This window comes from Erythrolamprus reginae, chromosome 1 (assembly GCF_031021105.1).
Source record: "Erythrolamprus reginae isolate rEryReg1 chromosome 1, rEryReg1.hap1, whole genome shotgun sequence".
Lineage (NCBI taxonomy): Eukaryota > Metazoa > Chordata > Lepidosauria > Squamata > Dipsadidae > Erythrolamprus > Erythrolamprus reginae.
Window position 1 is genome coordinate 374,105,581 of NC_091950.1, and position 26,469 is coordinate 374,132,049.

The window sequence follows — 26,469 nt, forward strand, 5'->3', positions numbered from 1 at the left end:
TTGCCAATTCCTCCATAGCACTCCTTTAGAATGTTATTCATAAGTCTGCTTTAACTTAGATTTAATTAGAACTGCAGAAAAAGCAATTGCTATCAACCTGCCTTCCACTGGGGACCTGTATATTATACGAGTCAAAAAGAGGACTGTGAAAATATTTACAGACACCTCACAGGTGTCTGTAAATATTTTCACAGCCCTCTTTTTTAAGCAGACACAAACTGCTTCTACCTTCAAAACGACGCTATAAAGCATTGCACCCCACAACAACTAGACACAAGAATGGTTTTTCCCCAAACGCCATCACTCTGCTGAAGAAATAATTCCCTCAACATTGTCAAACTATTTGCTACGTCTGCTCTGCTATTAACCTTCGCATAGTTCCCATCCCCCATCTCCACCCACAAATGACTGTATGATTGTAACTTTGTTGTTTGTATCCTTACAATTTATATTGACTGGCTCCTAATATGATTTGATTGCTTATTTGTACCTGGACTATCATTAAATATTGTGCCTTATGATTCTTGATGAATTTATCTTTTCTTTATGTACACTGAGAGCATATGCATCAAGACAAATTCCTTGTGTGTCCAATCACACTTGGCCAATAAAATTCTATTCTGTTCTATTCTAACTACTGTCAAATTCTAACCTCAATATGGAATCAGAGATATTAGTTCTATCTATGGCTATCTACCAGTTTGTCTCAACAAAAATGTATAAAGTGGAAGAACAATAGCTTTATGTAACTAGGTACACAAGCTTCGTGATTCTTGATCACAAGGCACACTATAACTTCATAGAAACATAGAAGTCTGACGGCAGAAAAAGACCTCATGGTCCATCTAGTCTGCCCTTATACTACTTTCTGTATTTTATCTTAGGATGGATATATGTTTATCCCAGGCATGTTTAAATTCAGTTACTGTGGATTTATCTACCACATCTGCTGGAAGTTTGTTCCAAGGATCTACTACTCTTTCAGTAAAATAATATTTTCTCATGTTGCTTTTGATCTTTCCCCCAACTAACTTCAGATTGTGTCCCCTTGTTCTTGTGTTCACTTTCCTATTAAAAACACTTCCCTCCTGGACCTTATTTAACCCTTTAACATATTTAAATGTTTCGATCATGTCCCCCCTTTTCCTTCTGTCCTCCAGACTATACAGATTGAGTTCATTAAGTCTTTCCTGATACGTTTTATGCTTAAGACCTTCCACCATTCTTGTAGCCCGTCTTTGGACCCGTTCAATTTTGTCAATATCTTTTTGTAGGTGAGGTCTCCAGAACTGAACACAGTATTCCAAATGTGGTCTCACCAGCGCTCTATATAGCGGGATCACAATCTTCCTCTTCCTGCTTGTTATACCTCTAGCTATGCAGCCAAGCATCCTACTTGCTTTCCCTACCGCCTGACTACACTGTTCCACCCATTTTGAGTCTGTCAGAAATCACTACCATCATTCAACCAAACATGGCTGCAATTCCATTTCATACCACCCTGCCCAGAAATTAGAAGTGGAAAAGGGGAGCTAGAGCTTACAGTGTTATCTCTTTTCCACACTTTAAAAATCTGGATAAAAAGAGCTAAAGTGAACCACTAAAACACAAGGTTTGGGACTTCATAGAATTAAAACAGGAGAGGGCCATTATGCCGTCAAAATCTCCCTCTTTATCATAGGAATCCAAATCAAAGCATTCCAACAAAAGGCATTAGTTTCTAAGTTGCTGTTTAGCTTCTCCTTGAACAGATCAAGAAAAGGGCAGATCATCACTTCTCAGTGTTGAATTGGTGTTATTATTATTGTTTATAATTTATTCTTTTTAAACTAGTAACCATCTTCCTGTGATTCAAGATCACTGCCCTGTGGTTTGGGATGACAGAGAACAAATTTGGCCTCTTTTTGGGTAACATCCCCTCAAGAATTTGGAAAGTATTTTTATATTCCCAAATTATTATTGCATGCTATTATATTTGTTCTCGAAGTAAAGCATATCCAGTTTCCTTAGCTTGCTCTTGTAAGTCTTAATTTTTGGTCCCTATTCATCTTTTCCATCTGTTTCTGTTTTTAGGTGCCTTATGCCAGAAGGCACAGTGGTATCCTGAAGTTGAAAAAAAGTTGCCCGTCCCTCTTTTAAACTGCTTTAACTGGGAACAGCAGCCAGAAGTAGATCAATACTTACCATGATAACTGCTTCAGGATAAATAGCTTCTGTGACAACATCCCGGTTGTGAGTAATATATTCCACCATTTCATTGAGTCCTGCTCGTTTGACCTCTTTGAATTTCAAGTCACTGAGTGGGTCAGAAACAAAATCAAAGAGGACACAGCATTGTCGCAATTTCTGTATGAAGAGGTCTTCCCGTTCATGAGGAGGAGCATCTGAGGGAGGAGATAAAAGGCAAAATTTTATTTCTACTCTAAGTATTTTGATTTTTAAAATCCAAAAAGACTACATAGCAACTTTTTGTCTCCTTCCTTGTACCCAGGCCAGTGATGGTGAACCTATGGCACGGCTGCCACAGGTGGCACATGGAGCCATATTTGCTGGCACACAAGCTATTGCCCTAGCTCAGCTCCAATGTGTATGTGTGTACTGGCCAGCTGATTTTTGGCTTGCATAGAGGCTCTGGGAGGGTATTTTTGGCTTCCAGAGAGCTTCCACGGGGATGGGGAGGGCGTTTTTACCCTTTGCCAGCTCCAGGGAAGCCTTTGGAGTCTGGGGAGGGCAAAACAAGAGCCTACTGGGTCCACCAGAAGTTGGGAAACAGGCCATTTCTGGCCTCCAGAGGGTCTCCGGGAGTTGGGAGAAGCTGTTATAAACCCTCTCCAGGCATAGAATTGTGAGTGTGGGCACTCGCGCATGGGCGATAGCGCACACCTACACTCTTTCGGCACCCGAGGGAAAAAAGGTTCGCCATCACTGCCCTAGGCTCACAGACAATACTGTTATGATAGATAAGATGTTCATATTGCTCTCCAGTTATCAACCATGTGGGAATTTAAGTTTTTTCTCCTAAACTCAGCTCCTCTCTTATCTAACAGGGAAACAAATAGTCTTGAAAAATAAGCTAAATAGCCATTAAATATAAGTTATTAGCAGCAAGAAGAAATAAAACAACTGTAGTGCTTTAAGTAATAAATGTATCATTTATCTGTACTATTTCTCATCAAAAGAATTATCTACAGGACTGCCTCTTGTAGCATATGATTAGGTCCCACAGAGTCGGCCTTCTCCAGGTCCCGTCAACTAAACAATGTCGGTTGGCGGGTCCCAGGGAAAGAGCCTTCTCTGTTGCGGCCCCGACTCTCTGGAACCAGCTCCCCCCAGAGATTAGAACTGCCCCCACCCTCCTTGCCTTTCGTAAACTCCTCAAAACCCACCTTTGTCGTCAGGCATGGGGGAATTGAGATATCTCCCCCGGGCCTATATAATTTATGTATGGTATGTTTGTAGGTATGTCTGTTTAAAAATGGGGTTTTTTAACTATTTTAAATTTTAAATTGTAAGTTATTAGATTTGTCATGAACTGTTTTATTGTGTTGTGAGCCGCCCCGAGTCTACGGAAAGGGGCAGCATACAAATCTAATTAATTGATTGATTGATTGATTGATTAATTAATTAATTAATTAATACTTCCCTGAGACCAATAAGAGCTCACAGAGTTGGCCTCCTCTGGGTCCCGTCGACTAAGCAATGCAGGTTGGCAGGACCATGGGGGAGGGCCTTCTTTGTGGCTGCCCCGGCTCTTTGGAAACAGCTTCCACCCAATGTCCGCCCCCCCCCACCCTGCTGGCCTTTCGTAAGGCCACAAAGACCTGGCTGTGCCGGCAGGCCTGTGGGCCATAAATTTTACATTCTAGATGGCCAATTTTATGAATGGTGTGCATGTGTATGACAGTGACTGTTTTTATCTTTATGGGTTTTTTCATTTTATAACGTTTTAGTTTAAAAATGTTCGACTTCTTTTATCTTTTGTATCTATTTTATTGTATTTTTATTACTGTTGTAAGCCGCCCTGAGTCCTTCGGGATTGGGCGGCATAGAAGTCGAATAAATAAATAAATGAACTGTTCTCCTAAGTCAATTAATTGTTGCCTAGTCAACAATTCTGTTTTCAATAAGTCTCTTTCAATTCATTTCCCTATCCTCCATGTATTTCCTTCAGAACCACACCTTAAATCTTAATAAATAATTAGAGCCGTACTACTTGCGATTTCTTCCACAACCATCAGGTAACACTGACAGGGCCTCGTTATTTTGGCTGTGTTTGATTCAACTTGGCATTACAGTCTGTCTCTCCTGTATGAAAATATGATGCCATGCAAATACTAAACCCATATGACATCGCAGGCATGAGACGTCTCCATTCAAGATCCTAGTATCTTCTGCACAGAGATTTCCAGGACTTCTCAAGGCAAAATGCCTCTGATGTCCAAATCTTTCATACACTTTACCACGTTACTTCTCAGGAAATATATGGAAGCAACTTGTGCTAAGTACGGAATTTTGCTAATCCATAATATAGTTTATCTACATTATGTTTAATATAGTTTATAATATATTTATTTATTTATTTATTGGATTTGTATGCCGCCCCTCTCCGGAGACTCGGTGCGGCTAACAGCAATAACAAGACAGTGTACAATAATAATCCAATACTAAAAACGATTAAAAACCCATTAATATAAAAACCAAACATACATATAGACATACCATGCATAAAATTGTAAAGGCCTAGGGGGGAAGGGAATCTCAATTCCCCCATGCCTGGCGACAGAGGTGGGTTTTAAGTAGCTTACGAAAGGCAAGGAGGGTGGGGGCAATTCTAATTTCTCGTGGGAGTTGGTTCCAGAGGGCCGGGGCCGCCACAGAGAAGGCTCTTCCCCTGGGTCCCGCCAAGCAGCATTGTTTAGTTGACGGGACCCGGAGGAGACCCACTCTGTGGGACCTAACTGGTCACTGGGATTCGTGCAGCAGAAGGCGGTCCCTGAGATAATCTGGTCCGGTGTCCAGTTTATCTATATTTATAGTTTTGCTAATCCATAATATAGTTGCATCTCTAGCAGCCTGAAGTGATCCATATAGGAAATTCCCTTAATTTTATCCTCATAACTTTGTGTAAACAATGCACTAAGAATATTTGACCCCAAATCATGCAATGAGCTGGATCAGGGTTAGAGTTCCTACTTACTTTGCTGCTGGTTCGCTTCCCCCCACGCCACATGGGCACGTCTCATGGGCGCACATACGCATATGCAGTGGCAAAAAATTCATGAGGGGGGGGGGAGAAATAAGATGGCAACCACATGCATAGTGCCGGAAACTTGGCTTTTGTGCATGCTCAAAGAAAAAGAAAAATTTTAAAAATCAGGGGGGAAATTTTAATTTTTTTAAAAAAATGGCGGCACTCATGGACCAGCTCCAACCGCACCGGGTCAGTGATGTCATCATGACATCACCAGCGGGTAACTACTGGCTTGCCTGAATCAGTCCAAACCTAGAGGAACCCAACCCTGAGTTGCATCATTATTTGCTGGGAATTTAAACCTTAAATCTTATCTTAACCAATACAACAACATTTCTGACTTTGATTAATTGTCTCATCCATGGTCTCATTGTAAATTCTTTAACCACATGAGAGAATAACTACAATTACAGTGGTACATCTACTTACGAACTTAATTCGTTCCGACCAGGTTCTTAAGTAGAAAATTTTGTAAGAAGCAATTTTTCCCATAGGAATCAATGTAAAAGCAAGTAATGTGTGCGATTGGGGAAACCACAGGGAGGGTGGAGGCCCTGTTTCCTCCCAGGAGATTCCTAGAGAGGCCCCACAGAGGCTTCTCCCCGCCTTTTCTGCCCCTGTTTCCTCCCATGAGATTCCTAGAGAGGCCTCCCAGAGGCTTCTCCCCGCCGTTTCCAGCCCTGTTTCCTCCCAGAGGATTCCTAGAGAGGCCCCACGAAGGCTTCTCCCTGCCTTTTCCGGCCCTGTTTCCTCCCAGAGGATTCCTAGAGAGGCCCCACAGAGGCTTCTCCCCGCCTTTTCTGGCCCTGTTTCCTCCCATGAGATTCCTAGAGAGGCCTCCCAGAGGCTTCTCCCTGCCGTTTCCAGCCCTGTTTCCTCCCAGAGGATTCCTAGAGAGGCCCCACGGAGGCTTCTCCCTGCCTTTTCCGGCCCTGTTTCCTCCCAGAGGATTCCTAGAGAGGCCCCACAGAGGCTTCTCCCCGCCGTTTCCGGTTAGTTTCGGAGGCTCGGGTTTGTAAGTGGAAAATGGTTCCTAAGAAGAGACAAAAAAATCTTGACCACCTGGTTCTTATCTAGAAAAGTTCATAAGTAGAGGCGTTTGTAGGTAGAGGTACCACTGTATTTATATCTTCTGAATAGATCCCTGGAAAATTTAATACAATGCAATGCAGTGTAATTATCTTGTGACTTAAGAGGTATTTTCTTTCTGTACCACGGCCACTCAAATTAGCATGGCTTGAAAGCCATCTGTTCCTCTGCTGAAAACTTCCTAACAACCCATTGCCGATGCCCAGAAAATCTGTTCTCACCTTTAAGGGCAGGAAGCTTCTGAAGCTCCCGGTTCTTGCTTAAGTTGAAACGAGAGGAACTTTGCCGTCGTTCTTTCTTTACAATCTGGGGTCCCCCCGAGTACTTGATCTTATTCAGCTGGGTTGGTGGAGGGGTGCTGTTACTGGGACGCTTATTTGAAGTCTGCTGCTGCTGTTGCTGCTGCTGCTGTTGTTGCTGCTGCTGGATCTGAAGATAAAACACAGAATGTAGGCTTTCGTTAATGTGTACATTTAAAAAAAAATCTAATTACATTTTAACTAAATAAATAAATAAATAAATAAGACATTTTAACTATATCTTATTTATTTATTTATTTATTTATTTATTTATTTATTGATTGATTGATTGATTGATTGATTGATTGATTGATTGATTGATTGGATTTATATGCCGCCCCTCTCCAAAGACTCGGGACGGCTAACAACAATCATAAAACAGTGTACAATAGTAATCCAATACTAAAAACAAATTAAAAAACCCTTAATATAAAAAACCAAACATACATACAAACATACCATGCATAAAATTGTAAAGGCCTAGGGGGAAAAGGAATCTTAATTCCCCCATGCCTGGCGGCAGAGATGGGTTTTAAGTAGCTTACGAAAGGCAAGGAGCGTGGGGGCAATTCTAATCTCTGGGGGGAGTTGGTTCCAGAGGGCCGGGGCTGCCACAGAGAAGGCTCTTCCCCTGGGTCCTGCCAAGCGGCAATGTTTAGTTGACGGGACCCGGAGAAGACCCACTCTGTGGGACCTGACTGGTCGCTGGCCCAGCTCCTGCCCCAAGGACTGTGGATGTGGGGGAGACATCCAGATGCTGCAGGCCTGTTTTGCCCCCCCCCCCCCGGTGGAATCTGATGATGAAGGCTCCTCTGACCAAGAAGACATGAGTGACAGGGAGGAGGAGAGTGTGGCAGACAGCTCAGAAGGAGATCAATTATCTAGCTCCTCCTTGGATTCAGAACAAGAGTTACTGATACAGCCACGCATGCGGAGAGCGATGCCTAGGCAACAACAACTGAGAGATTATTATCAAAGAAAATGAGGCCACCTGTGGTTGGGTGGGGCTGTAGTAATTAGTGAGGCTGCTATAAATAGCAACCTGTGGGTTTGGCCATTGTGGAGGATTATCTGATTGCTGTGTTTCATGCCTGCTTTGCTGACTTTGATCTTTGTGTGCTGATTTTTCCCCGCTTTGAAACTAAACCAGAGCAAAGCGTGTTTCACTTTGTGAAAGAAGGACTGTGAATTGCCTCACAGCTGCAAGCTAAGTATCACAGAACTGATAAGGGACTTGTACAAATTACCAGTTTGTTTGGAGAGGAGTGCTCTTTGCTATACCAAAAGAGGGCTTAGGTTAAGTGAATTTTCACTATAAAGAACATTGTTTTGAATTTTCAAACGTATGTGTGTCTGAAATTATATCTGTGCATTGTTGGGAGGATTCTACCAGAGAGCTCGATAGAACAGTATGACTGCCAGAGAGCTACAAAACCTAATTTTCCAGGCCCTGGACTTTAAATACCATTTCTTCAATGTTGCAGAGACTTTGCCTGTCGCTCATCAGATGGTCATTAACCAAAGACTATCTCTTTGTGCATTGATTCTTATCTTGCCCAAACCAAAACATATATATTTATAATAACAACTTTGGAACAAGGGAAGGCTGTAACATATAATTTGAAGTTGGTTTAATAAATTGATATGATCCAATGCTAACAATCACAGCCTTATGGTTTCGATAAAATGGGAAACAATAGTTTTCTAGTTTCATTGATGTCTTTAATAAGTGCTTATTAAAGTTAGCACTTTCCTCAAAAATAGTTTGTTTGTTACTTCACCTATTGATCTCTTGAAAGTAAAATAGATACAGTACATTCTGAAATATACGAGGGAACAAGTTGGAAAAAATGGTATTAAGATGATTCATAATATCTTTTCTTTATCTTGCACAGCAAAGAGCAATCTATTCAAACAGCAATTAGATTCACAAAACAATACTTTTATAAAAATAACCACTGAAATTATATGTATTATATGTATTTCCATTATATGATGTTTATCAAGGTGTGCCCACACCAGATGAGAAGTGTGCCAATTAATTTGGAATTTTTAGTCATATTACATTTAATAAGGTTTGATTTCCTGCAGACAATAAAAATAAAATGTCAAAGCTTGCTCTGAATTTTATTTATTTAATCAACTTACGCCCTCTTCTTGTGAAGCAAACATACAAGGTAGACATTTCAGCTTCTACATAAGTGATAAAAATCTAGTACCTTCCAGGTGTTTTGAACTATAATTTCTGTACCATATGGCCAACATTCAGGTACTGTATTATATATTTCACAATCCAGAATTGCCTGCTCTACATTACCTTATCTATTCAAAACTAAGAAACCCCACCTTTAAAAAAGTTCATGTGATGCTACCTATAAGGGAAGAAAATTAAATAAAAAAACACATTACCGACTTGACTTTCCTTTGTTTCATTTTACAACGTTGAAAGTACCAGTTTTGGAACAGTAATTTTGCATGGAAAAGTAATTTTAAGATGAGCTCATCTTTCTGCCCTCTCTTTTAAGAATATATCTCATTTTAAAATCTTACAAAAATTGATCTACTAAACAAAGTTTTTAAATGCACCAGTATTTTTGGAAAAGGTTAGGCAAGAATAATACCCTTCACCAATGGTCAAAATGTTCAGTATTTTTCTTCACAGTTGATTCAAATTTGCATATCCCCAATTTCTTATCTAAAACAACACATTATTACCCAATGCATGTACAATTATCAGATTGTTATAGAAAGAATACTTATACCACAGCAGATAAATTCAAATACTGTACAGTGCTTCAAAAAGCAACAATTCATGCATCCAACTAAAAGTCATCAAAACAAGAGAAATGTATTGGCAAGTATCCTATGTACGGCTTAGCCATGATTTTTACCATACTTTTCAGAGTACAGGATGATAAATGTACAGTATATTTTCTTTTATGTACACTGAGAGCATATGCATCCAAGAAAAATTCCTTGTACTGTATGTCCAATCACACTTGGCCAATAAAGAATTCTATTCTATTCTATTTTTCCACCTAAAATGGGCTTAAAATGTTGGTGTGAATACAGCCATTTTTGGCCTCCACAAACCACGCCCTGCATGTCCCGTTTTTGTGAAAAACGGGCCTGTTTTCCCCAAAACAGGGCACGCAGAGGATTTGGGAGGCCCGCTAAGTGTTCCTGTGGACTGGGGGGACGGGACAAAAACGTGATGTGTGGTGAGATGTTGGGAAGCAAAAAACGGGTCCATTTTTTGTGAAAACCGGGTGTGCCGAGCGTTTGGGAGGCCTGCAAGTACTGCTGGGAGCTGGGGAGAGCAAAAACATGATACATGGGCGGGAGAGCAAAAAAACTGGACGTGCAGATGGTTTGGGAGGCCTCCAGAGTGATCCTGGCGGCTGGGGAGGGCAAAAGCGAGCAAAACATTGGCCAAAAAATGTGGGGTGTTTTTGCCCTCCCAAGACCCCAGGAGCACTCTGCAGACCTCCCAAACTCTCTGCACACCCAGTTTGTCACAAAAATAGGATGCACAGAGGGTTTGTGTTCCTGGGGGCCTGGAAGGGTAAAAACTTTTTTTTTAACCTCTTCAAAATCTTGGTGCTTCTTATTAGTCTGAAAAAATACAGTAAGTTCTTCCTTGCAGATTCTTAATAAGCAGTCTCTTATCCGAGAGATTAATTCCATATCAAATAACACCAAAAGCTAAATTGCACAGACAATATAAATTTTCATTTCATTCATTTCATTTTATTGGATTTGTATGCCGCCCCTCTCCGCAACTCGGGGCGGCTAACAACAGTAATAAAAACAATGTGCGACAATCCAATACTGAAAAACTAAAAGCCCTTAGTTTAAAAATCAATCATACATACAACGTACCATACATAAATTGTGGAAGGCGAGGGGGAAAGAATATCTTAATTCCCCCAAGCCTGACAACACAGGTGGGTTTTAAGAAGCTTGCGAAAGGCAAGAAGGGTGGGAGCTATTCTAATCTCTGGGGGGAGTTGGTTCCAGAGGGCCGGGGCCGCCACAGAGAAGGCTCTCCCCCTGGGTCCCTCCAAACGACATTGTTTAGTTGACGGGACCCAGAGGAGGCCAACTCTGTGGGACCTAATTGGTCGCTGGGATTCGTGCGGCAGAAGGCGGTCCCGGAGATAACCTGGTCCGATGCCATGAAGGGCTTTATAGGTCATAACCAACACTTTGAATTGTGACCGGAAACTGATCGGCAACCAATGCAGACTGCGGAATGTTGTTGTGACATGGGCATGTTTGGGAAAGCCCATGATTGCTCTCGCAGCTGCATTCTGCACGATCTGAAATTTTGAAGTTCTATTTGCTTTAAGAATTGTAAGCTGTGAGAAGTGTGAATAAAAACCCTAGTATCTACACAGAGGAGAAGAAAGTTTTTCCTGTTGAAGCTCCAAGGGATTATAAAGGTCAAATTGCAAAACCAGTATCATCATAATAAGAATAGAGTTAACCAAACTCTATATAGGAAGCTAACTTATATTGTGCAAGATCACTAATCTATTTAGCATTATCACTATACTGACTGATATTAAGTTTCCTGAGTCTCAGCCACAGTTTCCCAGCTCTATGTGGAAATGTCCAGAAGTGAATCCAGGACCCTGAACAATAAAGCTCCTAATCTATCAGTAACATAGCAGTTTACACTGAATTTTGGAGAAGTTTGAATCCATGGCCTTCAACTCAGGTGACTGAATATTAAAGTGTTTTTACTTTGTAAGCAGCTCTTCTTACAAATTTCTATTGTTCTTCTCTGTGAAAATTCAGTTAGGACTTCATAAAGAACTAATTAAAAGTCTCCCAAGATAGATGCTCCTGAAAATGTATTACAAACCAAACAAAAACAGAGACTTGGCATTCTAGTTATAGAATGTTGAATAGTCATTCACTTCTCATCTTTGTGAACCAATTAACATTTCATCATGCTTACCCATCAGTAATTACTTTTTAAAGTTCCTCTAAGTTCAAGTTTGTGATATCACTGAAAGTATCCAGCCATCTTGCCTTCTGTAAGCCTTTTTATTCTATTTTAGTCTTCAATTTTTCTAAGCATCAGGAGCAGACTTTCTTCTGCATCATTTTTCATTGTTAGTGCTTCTAATTAGTTCTCTGGTTTTACTGTATCCAGTATTGAATGGTTTCTTATTATTATACAATAATAATTTTCTTCAGCATTGTAATTCAAAGTCAGCAATTTTTCTTCATTTGTCCTTTCTGAACACCATGTACAAGTAGTCCTCCACTTACGACCAAAATTGAGCCCCCAAAGTCTATTGTTATGTAAGACATTTATTAAATGAGTTTTATTCCATTGTGTGACTTTTCCTGCCATAGTAGTTAGTGAATCACAGCAGATGTTAAATTAATAGCATAGTTCTTAAGTGAATCTGGCTTCATCATTGACTTTGCTTGTCAGAGGTTGGCAAAAGGGAATCACATGACCCTCGGTTATAAGTTATAAATATGAGTTAGTTACCAAGTGCCTAAATTTTGATCATGTGACCATGGGGATTCTGCAATGGTCATAAGTGTGAAAAACTGTAAGTCGAGGATTACCTATAATTAATAATAATGGTAACTTTGCTGGAACTATGATCTCCCTACAGTTCAATATTTTGTCTTCATTGCTCATAGTCCTTATCTATCTATTCCAAGTAGCAGATATCTTTATGTCATGGTTAAAGTCATCACCTCCATAGATTTTTGAGTATAGTAGTACCTCGTGATATGAACCCCTCATCATACAAACTTTTCAAGATACGAACCCAAGGTTCGGAAAATTTTTGTCTCTTCTTGAGAATTTTTTTCACCTTACAAACCCGCCATCCGAATGCCAAACCCGGAAGTTCGGCAAAAGTTCGGGTTCGGCGTTTGGGTTCATAAGGCCGCCGAGAAGCACCGCCGCCCGGCTGTCGCCTTTTGAAACAGCCAGGGGGCTTCTCGGCATTCCCCCGAACGCTGAACCTGAACTTTTATTGAAGTTCTGGGTTCGGCGTTCGGGAGAACACCGAGAAGCCCCCGGCTGTTTCAAAAGGCGATAGCTGGGCGGCAGCACTTCTCGGCGGCCTCCCGAATCCAAACTTATGCCGAACTTCTGGGTTCGGCATTTGAGAGAACGCTAAGAAGCGCCAGGATGTTTCAAAAGGTGACAGCCAGGGGGCGGCGCCCAGCAGAAGGCCATTTTTGCTATTTTTTTTTTTGCTTGCACGCATTAATTAATTTTATATTGTTTCCTATGGGAAACAATGTTTCATCTTACGACCTTTTCGCCTTACGAACCTCCTCCCGGAACCAATTAAGCTCGTAAGACGAGGTATTACTGTATTAGTTTCCCTATAGTACTTCTTCACTAATGTGCATGGCATTGGCACTAGTAGTTGATATAACATTTGCTTTTCAAAATTAATATCATTACAGAGTATAACAGCAACTTTTACACATCCGTCTTTCGCCTTCTATTTTTTAAGTGTTCCTCACAGCCATCCAAATGGTATCAACAGTATATCTTAATACTATTTCCAGTAATGTTAATTTCTATTTCTGATTTTCTCCTCTAGTTTTATCAGGTATACTCTGCATATAAGCTAAATAGATATGATGACACTTAGCTTTGCTTCTTTACTAATTTCAAACCACTGAGTCACTCCATATTCTGATTTAACTTACTGTTTGGTGAGAATATAAATTATTCAGTATACAGATGACTAATAGTATGCCCCCCTGCTTTAGAATGCTGTCTACAATTTTTCTTGTTTATACTCTCCAATTTTTATTATAATCAATAAAGCAAAAAGAAGTATATTTTGGAATTATCTTGTCTTTTCCATTAACCATAGGTTAATGATCCTGGGTGACCTTCACCTTCTGAATCCAGTAGTTCTTGATATATGTATTGCAGAAATCTGGGCTCCAAAACTTTAAGCAGTATCTTACTAGAATATAAATTCAATTATTCAATAATTTGACAATATGTTTTTCCTACTGGAATATACACTAGATTGATTTTTTTTCCTAGCCATTGACCACTACTGTGTTTTCCATTTTTGCTTACAAACTGCAAGCAGCATCTCAAAGCAGTATCTAGAGTTGCCTGAAGTCATTGACAGAGATAGGCAACCATAGAAATTGAATGAATGAATGAATTAATTAATTAATTAATGAACGAACAAACAAACAAACAAATTAACAAACACCAAGGAGCACCAAGGAACCCTCCTTTCAATCCTGAGCTACAAATATTCTCTTTACCTCACATCTTGTACATACATTGTTTCAACTCCTACCCTCCAAATGACGCCATAGAGCACTGCACATCAAGACAACTAGATACAGTAACAGGTTTTTCTCCAAATGCCATCACTCTGCTAAACAAAGAATTCCCTCAACACTGTCAAACTATTTACTATGTCTGCACTACTATTAATCTTCTCATCGTTCCCATCACCCATCTCCTCCCACAAATGACCATATGACTGTAACTTTGTTGATTGTATCTCTACAATTGATGTTGACTGGTTTCCAATATGATTGGATCACTTATTTGTACCCAGACTATAATTAAGTGATGTTCCTTATGATTCTTAACAAACTTATCTTTTCTTTTATGTACACTGAGAGCATATGCACCAAGAGAAATTCATTGTGTGTCCAATCACGCTTGGCCAATAAAATTCTATTCTATTCTATTCTATTCTATTGGTAGCAAGAACAATGAATATATTAATAAAATGAAACAAGAGAATTATCAGCACTAAACCCTATGCAAAATTGGGCATGCCTGCCGAACAGCTTTTTCAAAATTTTGCCAAATCAAGGGAATGAAAGAGGAACTTGGCATAACAATTACAGGTAGTCCTCATTTTACAACCATCCATTCAGCTTGCATTCAAAGTTACAATAGCATTGAAAAAAATTACTTATAACCATTTTTTGCACTTTTTTTCAACTGTTTTTCCCCAACTGTTGCAGCATCCCCATGGTCATTTGACCCAAAGTCCAGGTACTTGGCAACTGGCATGTATTTATGATAGTTGCAGTGTCCTGGAATCATCTGATCACTCAACGGGGGTGGGGTGTGTGTTAATTAATATTAATAATTTAACAATTCACTTAACCACTGTGGCAAGAAAGGTTATTAGGTGGGGCAAAACTCACTTATCAACTGTCTTGCTTAGCAACAGAAATGCTGGGCTGAATTTATGTATGTATGTACGTACGTATTTGATTGAATTTATATGCGGTTGTAAGTCAAGGACTATCTGTACATTAATAAAAGAAAAGGCTGAAACTGGCAGGCACATGGAAACCGAGGAGACAAAAAATACTAGCACCAAATGGAAAATAATTCAACTGGACCTGTTCCCAAACGCTGCCCTCATTTTGCAACAGAGGCTCAGTGACCAACGCTGACAAAACATCTACTGGAATTGTACCAGTGGCTCTGACTTCATTTTTTCCCCTCTCAAATCTATCCCTTAGCAACTTGCTGGCTAATTCAAAGCAGTACAATAAAGGAATTTCAAATGGAAGCAGCTGTCCCTATAAGCTTGTAAAAACACTCCCACAATGGATAGCGGAGAAGTCATCATACATTAGGAACTAGAATGAAAAATAGATATGAGAAAAAAAGTGGGAGAAACATATTGATTCCCTGGACTGGAAAACACTGTGTGAAACAATGGATACAAAACGATGCTCTCCAATTTCCTGACGTTAGGAAATGGATGGCATATACCCTCTTTTTCTCCTGCATAACACTTGCTCCCCTCTTCTTTTCCAAGGACAATAGGGCAGCTTGCCAGACTCCAGGCCTTGCCCACTGCATATTAACGAGATTCACCACAGCCAATTCATTATAAATCCAAAGAGGTCTTGTGCCACTTTTCAATTCCAGAAACTTGAGCAACGTGCATTAAAAAGGGAGAGAAACACTGTATTGGTTTAAGCAGTCAAAATGTCAAACAGTTAACATCTAGAATATCATTACTAATATGGCCTCAGCAGAGAATTTCTGATAGAATCAGCCCATATATTGGATATATTATTTTTTAAGAGATGTTCAGAATATTTTGAAGTGTTTTCATGCAAATTATTGTACTTCCCTCAGCAATATACTTTTGCAAAGTTTGTTGACTAAATACTCCCTGTCCTATTTTGAGAACAAGAAGAAATAGAAGGGATGGCCTCTTTTGAACCAAAGATACAGGTACAGTGTTCCCTCGATTTTCGCGGGTTCGAACTTCGTGAATAGCCTATATCACGGTTTTTCAAAAAATATTAATTAAAAAATACTTTGAAGGTTTTTTTCTATATCACGTTTTTTCCTGCCCGATGACATCATACTCATAATTTTTGCAAATAAATAACACAAAAAATATTATTAATAATTATGTTTATAAATATCAGGATTACTAAGTGTCTTATTCAATGATGAGTACTAGTAATAATGGTGAGTAAATGGTTGTTAAGGGAATGGGAAATGGTAATTTAGGGGTTTAAAGTGTTAAGGCAGCGGTCCCCAAACTACGGCCTGTGGGCCGCATGCGGCCCGCTGAGGCCATTTATTCGGCCCGCCGGTGATTGACAGGAGCACAGGGAAAAGAGAGCAAGAAAGAAAGAAAAGGGAAAGAGAGGGAGGTAAAGAGAAGTGGAGAGGAATGAAGGAGGGAAAGAAGGAAGGAAGGAAGGAAGGAAGGAAGGAAGGTAGGTAGGTAGGAAGGAAGGAAGGAAGGAAGGAAGGAAGGAAGGAAGGAAGGAAGGAAGGAAGGAAGGAAGGAAGGAGAAATGGAGGGACAGAGGAAGGAAGGATTTTTTCTCTTAACATACATTCAAACAATACAGTGTACCATCTAAATTTCCATGAATAAAATGTGGTACCTGTATTTTGTTAGTAACTAATATCAATCATTTAAAAAGTTGCAAAAGGTTTTTTTTTAATTTTGTCATCCAGTTACATTCATTTTTTAAATTAAATTCCCTCCTTAATGTTCCTTCAAAAAGTACAACACCAATTATTTTTCTAACTTATTAACCATTATGCCAAAGTGCTTCCTTCTTTCTTTATACATTTTTCTATAAGCCAAGAAAATATTGTATAGCCAATCAGATGTTAATAAAAGAAAATTAAAAACAAAACATAAACATATATGAATTTCAGACTTCTTCCCCCCTCTAAATAGTACATTCCCATTTTGTTTTTTACTTTAAGATAAGGTATGTGCAGTGTGCATAGGGATTTGCTCATATGGTTTTTTTTTATAGTCCGGCCCTCCAACAGCCCAAGGGACAGTGAACTGGCCCCCTGTGTAAAAAGTTTGGGGACCCCTGTGTTAAGGGATGGCTTGTGATACTGTCCATAGCCAAAAATGGTGTATTTACTTCTGCATCTCTACTTCGCGGAAATTCGACTTTCGCGGGCTGTCTCAGAAGGCATCCCCCACGAAAATCGAGGGAACACTGTACTGCTAAAAACTGTGTAGACCCCTACCACTTTCACTTTTTAAAAAAGCAGCACACACTAACAGACAGATAAGAGAATAACAGAGTTGGAAGGGATCTTGGAGGTCTTCTAGTCCAGCCCCCTGCTCAAAGCAGGAAGCCCTATACCATTTTAGACAAATGTTATCCAATCTCTTTTTTTAAAACCGCTAGTGTTAAAACATTCACAATTTCTGGAGGCAAGGTGTTGCGCTTATTAATTGTTCTAACTGTCAGGAAATTCGCCTTTGTTCTAGGTTGCTTCTCTCCTTCGTAAATTTCCATCCATTGCTTCTTGTCCTGCCTTTAGATGCTTTGGAGAATAGGTTAGCTCTCTCCACTTTGTGGGAACCCCTTCGATATTGGAACATTGCCAACATGTCACCCCCCTATGAAGATGCAGGAGTGATTCTAATCAGGATAAATTGCATATTGGAACTAGTTCGTTTTTTTATTTAATTATTAGATTTCTTCTCCACATTTGATCCGCAAGGACAGGGTGAAACATAGTCTGGGGAAGTCTGGGAAAGGACCTTGCACTGAACAAAGCTCTAGACTAGATGAGCTCTGAAATATTTTTCAACTTCAATTCTGTTGAGGATTGTGATGCACATAGGACTGAAGCAAATAGCAAGTGCAGATAGAGCCAAACATGGTTGGAAATGCTTTCTTCTATCACTTCTAAACAGCAGATTTCAGGGACAGGAGAAATAGTTCTCAGAAGCTTCAAACTGATCTCTAACAGAAGCCATTGGAAAGTAGACAAAATATTACAAGTACTGGCCCACAAGCTACTCAATTTAACCAGGTAAATCAGGGTAGAGTATCCTTCAATCCTTTTTACGTGGGGGGATATTTCCTATGTCAATCTGCATACCTAACTTATGAAAAAGGAACTACAGTATTTCTTTTTACAAAAAAATATATCAAAAAACATAATTAGCATTCCTGTTTGAGTATATTCTTTGCTGTACACTGCAGAGGAAAGGAGGTTCAACATAATGTTGAAGATTCCAAGTTCCACATAAAAGAACTAAATAAAAACTGCACTGTGAATGCAGAAGTGGACAGATCAGAAAGAAATGGTTGTTCTTCTGGCAGAGACTGGATTCCTTCTTCTCTTTACATTTTACCAGCATCCTGCTCTCACTTATGGCGTCCAGGACAAACAAGGCCTTGTTATCAATGTTGGCTCTAAAGTTGCCTTTGCTCTCTTGACTTTCTTTTCAACATTTATTTATTTATCTATCTATCTATCTATCTATCTATCTATCTATCTATCTATCTATCTATCTATCTATTATTTAGATTTGTATGCCGCCCCTCTCCGCGAACTTATTTGCCCTTATTTGTGCCTTTGGGCCTTTATCCATTGCTCTTTTTATACCTTTTTTTAAAAAGCCAAGCTTTCTTTTCTGCTGTGAAGAACTTTCCTTAGCTGTACTTGCTCTAAAAACAAGCGAGTATCCCAGGGTTGATCTACCCAGAAGTCAGTGCAAAGCAGTCCACAAACTTTCTATTTGATCAATAGAAAGGGCATGGCAAAGAAATAAGACCCTGGTCTAGCTTTCCCTTGTATCTGCTTTGAAAGTACAGTACAAGGAAGTATTTTGTTTTATTTTAAATAAAGGGTGGTATCTGGACAGTACTACACTGTATAACTTGTTAGGCTTATATATCTCACTAAACCAACAAGTAATTGGTTTATTTTTGGTTTATTTTGTTATTCAATCCCATACACTTAGCTTGTGAACAAGGACTTAAAAATTTAAAATGCAGCACGGACATAGCAAATTTCAGATTAATGAACAAATTATGAATAAGCAAACAACACCAAGTTTTGATTGGATTGGATTGGATTGGATTGGATTTGTATGCCGCCCCTCTCCGCAGACACGGGGCGGCTAACAACAGATGTAATTAAATGTATGAAAGATCTTGGAGAATGAAAGAAAAGAGGCTGTCTAAGAAATATTCTCTTAACAGTAAGAGGGGGGGAAAGGAAATATCCACTCTAATGGTTTAAACAATAAAAAGTGAAGGCAGGAAGTTTGTGCCTTCTGACTTGCAAAGTAGCCTTACAACAAGGTAGAATTAGCTCATATTGTCCTGTTTCCTGTATAGTTTACTTGTGAGGGCTGATAGCTACAGAAAACAAGCATGCATTAGTGTTCAACAAAAGCCTCCTCAAGCCACATAGAGCTAATTGCATTTTTCATCTCTACCTCAGCTATTGCTCTGCCTTTGTTGCTTTCCTTTACCACTTCTCAGAACTAGCAGTAATGCTAGCTGGGAATTCTAGAACAAGGGTCTCCAACCTTGACAACTCTAAGACTTGTGGACTTTGACTCCCAGAATTCCTCGGCCAGCTTTGTCCACAAGTCGTAAAATTGCCAAGGTTGGAGACCACTGTTCTAGAGTCTTCAAACATACCTGTTTGTTTGGGGAAGTTGGGGAAGACTGCCTTAGAATTACTTTAAGTTTTCAGTCTTTCTTTACTTGCTTGTGCTATTTTCGGCAGTCAGCCACACAAACAAAGTCACAAGTATGTGTATGTGTGTGTGTGTGTGTAAATACACACACACATGTGACCTATCAGAAAAAATATGTTATATATCTATATATTTATCTATATCTCTATCTATTTATCTATTTATTTATCTATCTATCTATCTATCTATCTATCTTTCTATCTATCTATCTATCTATCTTTCTATCTATCTATCTATCTTTCTATCTATCTATCTATCTATCTTTCTTTCTTTCTATCTATCTTTCTATCTATCTATCTATCTATCTATCTTTCTTTCTATCTATCTATCTATCTATCTATCTATCTATCATCTATCTATCCATCCATCCATCCATCCATCCCAATAGCTATTAGAGAAAATTATTCCAAACATTTTCAAACATTGGATGCTGTTTATCAGCAGAATCAATTTCATGCACTAACAAGTTATATGTTTATTCTGAGTCTGAACATATCATTAGTTATCTTCAAAAAAGCACTAAAACTCAAAGCATTCTGAGATTACCATTGTACATGACTCTATGTACAGGTGCAGCTTTTTTTTTTCGTTAATAATTTTCATTTTAGGGGGGATATGTGTCTTATTTACACATGACAAAGACTCACAGACACACACTCACCATCTGGTGAGTGCCGAAGCCACAGTCAGATGAAACCCAGCGCACACAGGAGATCGGTAAGGTGGCACCCAGAGATGAGCTGCTGAGAGAATGCCTGAGGCAGCAGCAGATGTGGAAGGAAGTTCAAGCAGAAGAAATGCCATGGCAAGATAAGACCCTGCATGGGGAGTCCTCGGAGAGGGCCGGCATACAAATCCAATTAAATAAATAAATAAATAAAAATGCCATCGACAGATAGCCGAGATGGCAAACATTGAGAAATCCTATCAGTGGCTGGAAAAGTCTGGACTAAAAGACAGCACTGAGGCACTGATCATAGCAGCACAAGAATAGCACTAAGCACCAGATCCATAGAAGCAGGGTGTGGACCGAAGGTGCAGGATGCAGAGACAAACCTTAGATAGTTGTTGTTATTATTATTATTATTATTATTATTATTATTATTATTATTATTATTTATTAGATTTATATGCCGCCCCTCTCCGAAGGCTCGGGGCGGCTCACAGAATAAATACAGACATAAACAGGTAGCAATTTAAAAAACAACTAAAACCCCTAATGTAATACACAATCATACAGTCCAATCACACCATACATTACATTTAATAGTCAGAGGTCTAATTGCTCCAGGCCTGGCGACATAGATGGGTCTTGAGGCTCTCGCGGAAGGCGAGAAGGGTGGGGGCAGTACAAATCACTGGGGGAAGCTGATTCCAGAGGGTTGGCGCCCCCACAGAGAAGGCTCTTCCCCAAGCCCCGCCAAACGACATTGTTTGGTTCATGGGACCTGGAGAAGGCCAACTCTGTGGGACCTGCCGTATTTTTCGGTGTGTATGACACACCTTTTTGCCTCAAAAAGGTGCATCAAAAAACAGGTGCATCTTATACACCGGATGTTGGGAAGAGGTTAGCAGCCGCAGCAGCTATCCCCAAGGTCGCCCAGCAGTTGTTGGCTGGAGGCCTGTGGCTCGGCCCCGGGGATGAGTGGGGCACGTGGCAACAGTTTTGGAGAAGCGGGAAAGCGTCACCCCAACGCACCCAGTAGCAGGGTCTACGATGCAGGCAGGAACAGCATACACTGAACAGCATAATCAAGTAGCTGTGCATTGTGTACAGGAATATCTGTACACAATATGGGCCTTCCTAAATCTAAATGGAAAATCCCACAAATGATTATGAGAAGTAAGAAAGTTAAGATTCTATGGTTTTTTCAGATCCAGCAGAGAAGCAGATATTGGCCAATCAACCAGACAAGAACCAAAAGATAATGGAGTGATAGATATAGTGATGCCAAGTAACAGTATAAGAAACTATTAGGGCCTAAAGGAAGAATTGGAGAGAATGTAGAAAATAAAGTGGAGAATGTAGAAAATAAAGTGGTTCTAATGTTCTGAACTGTGCATAGTTCATACAGATTGAATCTTATTTTTTTCTTCATGTAAATTATCTATAAACAACAAATACCTCCATTTATGCTCCAATCATTGCTTTTAAGATGAGAACATGCTAGCAAGATTACACCCCATAACCCCAACTTTAACTATGAAATATTACAGATTTCATACAAATACACTGTAAAATAAAAAGTTCTTGAGGACATTCAGTATCTGAAAACTTTTAATATTCTATACAAAAAAAAAATTCTAGTTGCAGAAAATAATGGGTGCAACTCTTTTCTGAGCTGTCTCAATAACCATCAAAGATGTAATCAAGACAAATAACAGAAAATACCATAGTGTTATAAGGTACAATATAAAATTATGACATTACAGTTATCCTTATATAAGTTACGATGAAGCAGCTATAGTAGCATTTTAAGTATATAAAGTTGAATTATACAGTATTTAAAAATATAGTATTTAACATCTAATCTAATGCCATCACTCTGCTAAACAAATAATTCCTTCAACACTGTCAAACTATTTACTAAGTCTGCATTACTATTAGTACAATTTTTTTCTCATCATTCCTATCACCCATTTCCTCCCACTTATGACTGTATGACTGTAACTTGTTGCTTGTATCCTTAAGATTTTTACTAATATTGTTTCTTCATTGCTTATTTGAACCCTATGAAAATCATTAAGTGTTGTACCTTATGATTCTTGACAAATCTATATTTTCTTTTATGTACACTGAGAGCATATGCACCAAAGACAAATCCCTTGTGTGTCCAATCACACTTGGCCAATAAAATTCTATTCTACTCTAATGAAAAAGTCTGACTTTATCAAATCTGGGATTTAGCAAAGAAAATTACTGTACATAGGAAGAAAAGTGCTCTTAAACTCTTTATCAATTTTTAATTGTCTTTTTATTCTAAAAATGAAAAAATGGGAGTGATATTTTTCTATATGATCTAGATTAATATTTTAAATATTGATCCAGTTTTATATTCATATTCTATATATATTTTCCTTTTACAGTTTTTTAAAATTCCAGAATGATCCCAACTTAGCATATGTTTAGATGTCATACAATAAAACCTTACTTCTACAGCCAGCATTAAAATAACATTAAAACAATGTAATTTTATCTGACTATTTGAAAACTGGACTCATTTTTTGCTTTAATTAAAAACAATAATCAATCCAGGATACAGCCATGCTGTCTTTACAGCCTTACTGTCACTCAACAAGAGTAGGCAGCTAAGATAGAAGCTAAAATTTAATTTATTTATATTTAAAATTAACATGAGAATGTAGTTGATGTGATTATTCTTTGATAAAGTATTTCTTCTTCCATCCACCTTTTTAAAAATATTGAAGTTTATTTTTTACCTATCTGCCTATCTATTTTTTACCTATTTATCTGCTGCATTAAGTGAAAAGGACAATATTTAGCATGGTTTTCCACACTTTTCCTGGAATTTGCCAATGTACCTAGGACTATGTGAAGACATTTTTATACATCTGATAAAGTGGACTCTAGCACTTGAATGTTTGTATCTTTAAGATGCGAAAAAAAAGAATTTTATATGGTATCTATGAGACTCACATCTCCAGTATAATCAAATCAAATCCTAAAAAGAGATGGGAAATTATTTTCCCTTCAAGAATGGCATGCTGAACACAATAATGCCAAAGGTGGATGAAATACCTCTTAGCCAACTCTTCTGTATCCTTTTCAACCCACCGCTGAATACTTCAATAGGCTGCTAAAAGCGAGAAAGATTATACTTGTTTAGGGGTCTGCACTATTTGCTTGTGAACCACTCTGTAATCTAGGCCAAAGGCTATAAGCTTGAATCTATAACCAAAATGAGAATTTAGGATAGTGGTTTATTACAAGTCTCTTCGCTGGCTTTCTTTTCATCCATAACATGTACCTGAGCTGTAACTGACACCAATTCTTGTAATCCCCAGCAAACTGGGGATTATGGGAATTATAATCAAGCAATCCTAAACAGCATTAATGTAGGGAGAGGTAGGTCAGAACCTTATCAAGACAAGCTCATAAGAAAAAGAATAGTTGCCATTTTCGCTCTCTCAATCAATTTCTCACCCTAATCAGGGACTGAATTTGTACAACACGTGAGACCATGTATCCTTTAGTATCTTGTGCAAACTGAGCCAATGTGGTTAGTTTATTGTTCAGAATGTAATATAAACTGAAAAAATGGTACAAGCAATTTACTATCACCTTAACCATAGGCAAGAATGCTGTGGAATTATAGCCAAATTATCTCAAATTTTAGCATAACAAACATGGTTTATCCTTAAATAAATAAGTAAATAAAACTGCAGTACTCAGAAAATAAAGTAATTAAAAAAGACATTAATTCAATGCATTACCTCTTCTGAATTCTCTGTTGCATTACCTCCATCCTTTCCACTGCTGCTGCTGGCCTTTGTAGTGCTTTTAGTAGATTTTGGAGGCTCCTAGATGAAAGGCAAAAGAAATGAAAGATACAAATGCAGAACCAGCCAAGCATATTTAGATGCAGTGATCCAAAAAGCTGTCCTCAAGATAGGTACCATGCAAGTGAAAAACAGACACTTTTCTATAAACAAAACTACTATACTGTACCATAATTGTACAAGCTCGTGCGAACTGAAATCCTTTTCCCAGCATAGGAGAAAGATCTGTGCAAAGCAAACCACTGTTGAGGCTGTTCCTCGGAATGATTTATTCTTCTCCTTTTAGAATGGTCACCCAATTTTGTTAAGCCCATCCCTCTACCCCATCTGCAAAAGTGCCTGTTTGACTGTAGTTTTAAACTAATTGTTGAGCCTCTGCTGGGCTCTGCCAAGACAAGTGAATCTAATTGAATTTTCAATGGGATAGTTGTATTTTCCTAGACAGCAAAAAATTAAGAGAGAGAAATCTGTGGTGGTTTAAAGATCAACATTATTTATCAAGTTTGATCACTTCTAAATCCCACAGGGTACATAGCAGTTGCATATTCTGAAGTAACTACAATCTACAAAAATATATTCCATAATAAATATGTTAATATTTATTGCCAGAAGAGATCAGCATAAACTGAATTGGTACTACTGTGGAGATAGAGAAACTAGAACCGACATACTTTTATTTAAAGTATTTAAAGCAAAGTATAACTATCATAATTCCAACCAAAAAGGTTCCACCTATCCTCTAAGTATTCAAAACATATTGTCAGATGTAAAGTAGGTTTTTTTTAAAAAAAAATTAATCTGTCACTTATGGCAACAGAACAATTCTAATGTATACTATAGGAAACATTATTGTATTTTGGACAAATTTTGAATATTGGTTGTTTTCCCCTTGCAGACTACAACATAAAATTCTGGTGGACTCAACTGCATGTATGTTATTCAGGTACTATAAGCTGAATCTTTTTTCCTTAGTTCAATTTAGACTCCCACCATTCTTCTCTAATAGGATGCACCCAAATTATGTTAGGACTGTGCAAAAGCTTACAAAGTTGTTATTTAGAAACATATTTAAAAGAGGAAAAATATAACATGTAGGAGAAAGAAAACCTAGAACACAATATACTAGCAGATGAATCCTAGATGTCTTCTCAGACAAAAGCCTGAGCATAGTTGTGAAAATGTGTAAAGTCAAAAAGTAAATGTGTCAAGACTAGGTACATGCAAAATGTATTAAGCTTGAAATACCTGTTTGAAGTTTGAAACAAGCTTTTCCAATCCTACCAGAACTGTTTCAACGTACTTTGAAGTTAAAATGGCCATTTAGCACTCAAAGCACTTTCAGTGTCAGATAAGTTTTAATTTAAAATACTGTATTTTATTTACAAAGTCAAAGGTATATCAGAGATTGGAGCAAGCAATTTTTTGCCAGCTCAAACTACTGATGCCTGCAGTTTAAAATAGTCTGTTTTACATTGCTAAGATGCAGTTTTCCAGGTTTTAAACACCTATCTTTCTCAGCTGTAATACAAAAACACAGTAGACCTCTAGATAATACAAAGACACATTTGTTGCTATCTAGGGCACGTTCAGATTTTTACATCCTAGACAGCACTAGCACTATTGTTAGCTCTAGACAGAACTATTGTACTTAGACATGAACCTGAAATCTGCAAAGAAAGCATGACCATTTTCCATTACTGGACATGCCATATTTCTCAATCTTAAGATTTAGCATGACTGTGTACTCTACATAGGCTACTATCTCTTATCTGCAATTGATCAGTGTATTTCTGCCATGTACTATACTCACAAACTTTACACAGATATTAACTTGAATTCCACTAATGTTCTTTATTGGTGTGCCCTTTTTATTATTTGATCAGGTCTGTGCTTATACTCCGAGTCTTCCTGATGTACTTGTTTTGGGTTTCTGAAACCAAGAGAAACAAAACCTACCATCTACTTGCAAATGTACACAACTGTATAAGTAATGTCAGTTACATTCTTTTGTAGATGTGCCCATTTAAAAGCTACAGGTACTCAATTTACAACCATTTATTTAACACCATTCAAAATTATGAGAGCACTGAAAAAAGTATGTTACATTTATCATCATTGGACCATCCTCATGGTCACATAACAAAATTTAAACACTTGGCAATCATCATTTATGACAGTTGCAGCATCCTGAGGTTACATGATTGTTTTCTGCAACCTTCCCAGGGGTTTCCAACAAGCCAAGTTAGGAGGGATGACAGATTCACTTAATAACCACATTTATTTTATTTATTCAATTTTTTTTATG

The 26,469-nt window shown here is 38.5% G+C and overlaps 1 protein-coding gene across 1 annotated transcript in view; it reads right to left on the reverse strand.

Annotated features, from left to right (window-relative positions):
• PPP2R5D (protein phosphatase 2 regulatory subunit B'delta) overlaps window positions 1-26,469 on the reverse strand; it is a 56,894-nt gene that overhangs the window by 28,314 nt on the left and 2,111 nt on the right. Inside the window, exons 2-4 of the mRNA XM_070734636.1 lie at window positions 24,099-24,185; window positions 6,562-6,769; window positions 2,185-2,384 (exon numbers count right to left, since the gene is read on the reverse strand). Of these exons, the coding sequence (XP_070590737.1) occupies window positions 2,185-2,384; window positions 6,562-6,769; window positions 24,099-24,185 (495 nt within the window). The remainder of the gene's footprint in view (window positions 1-2,184; window positions 2,385-6,561; window positions 6,770-24,098; window positions 24,186-26,469) is intronic.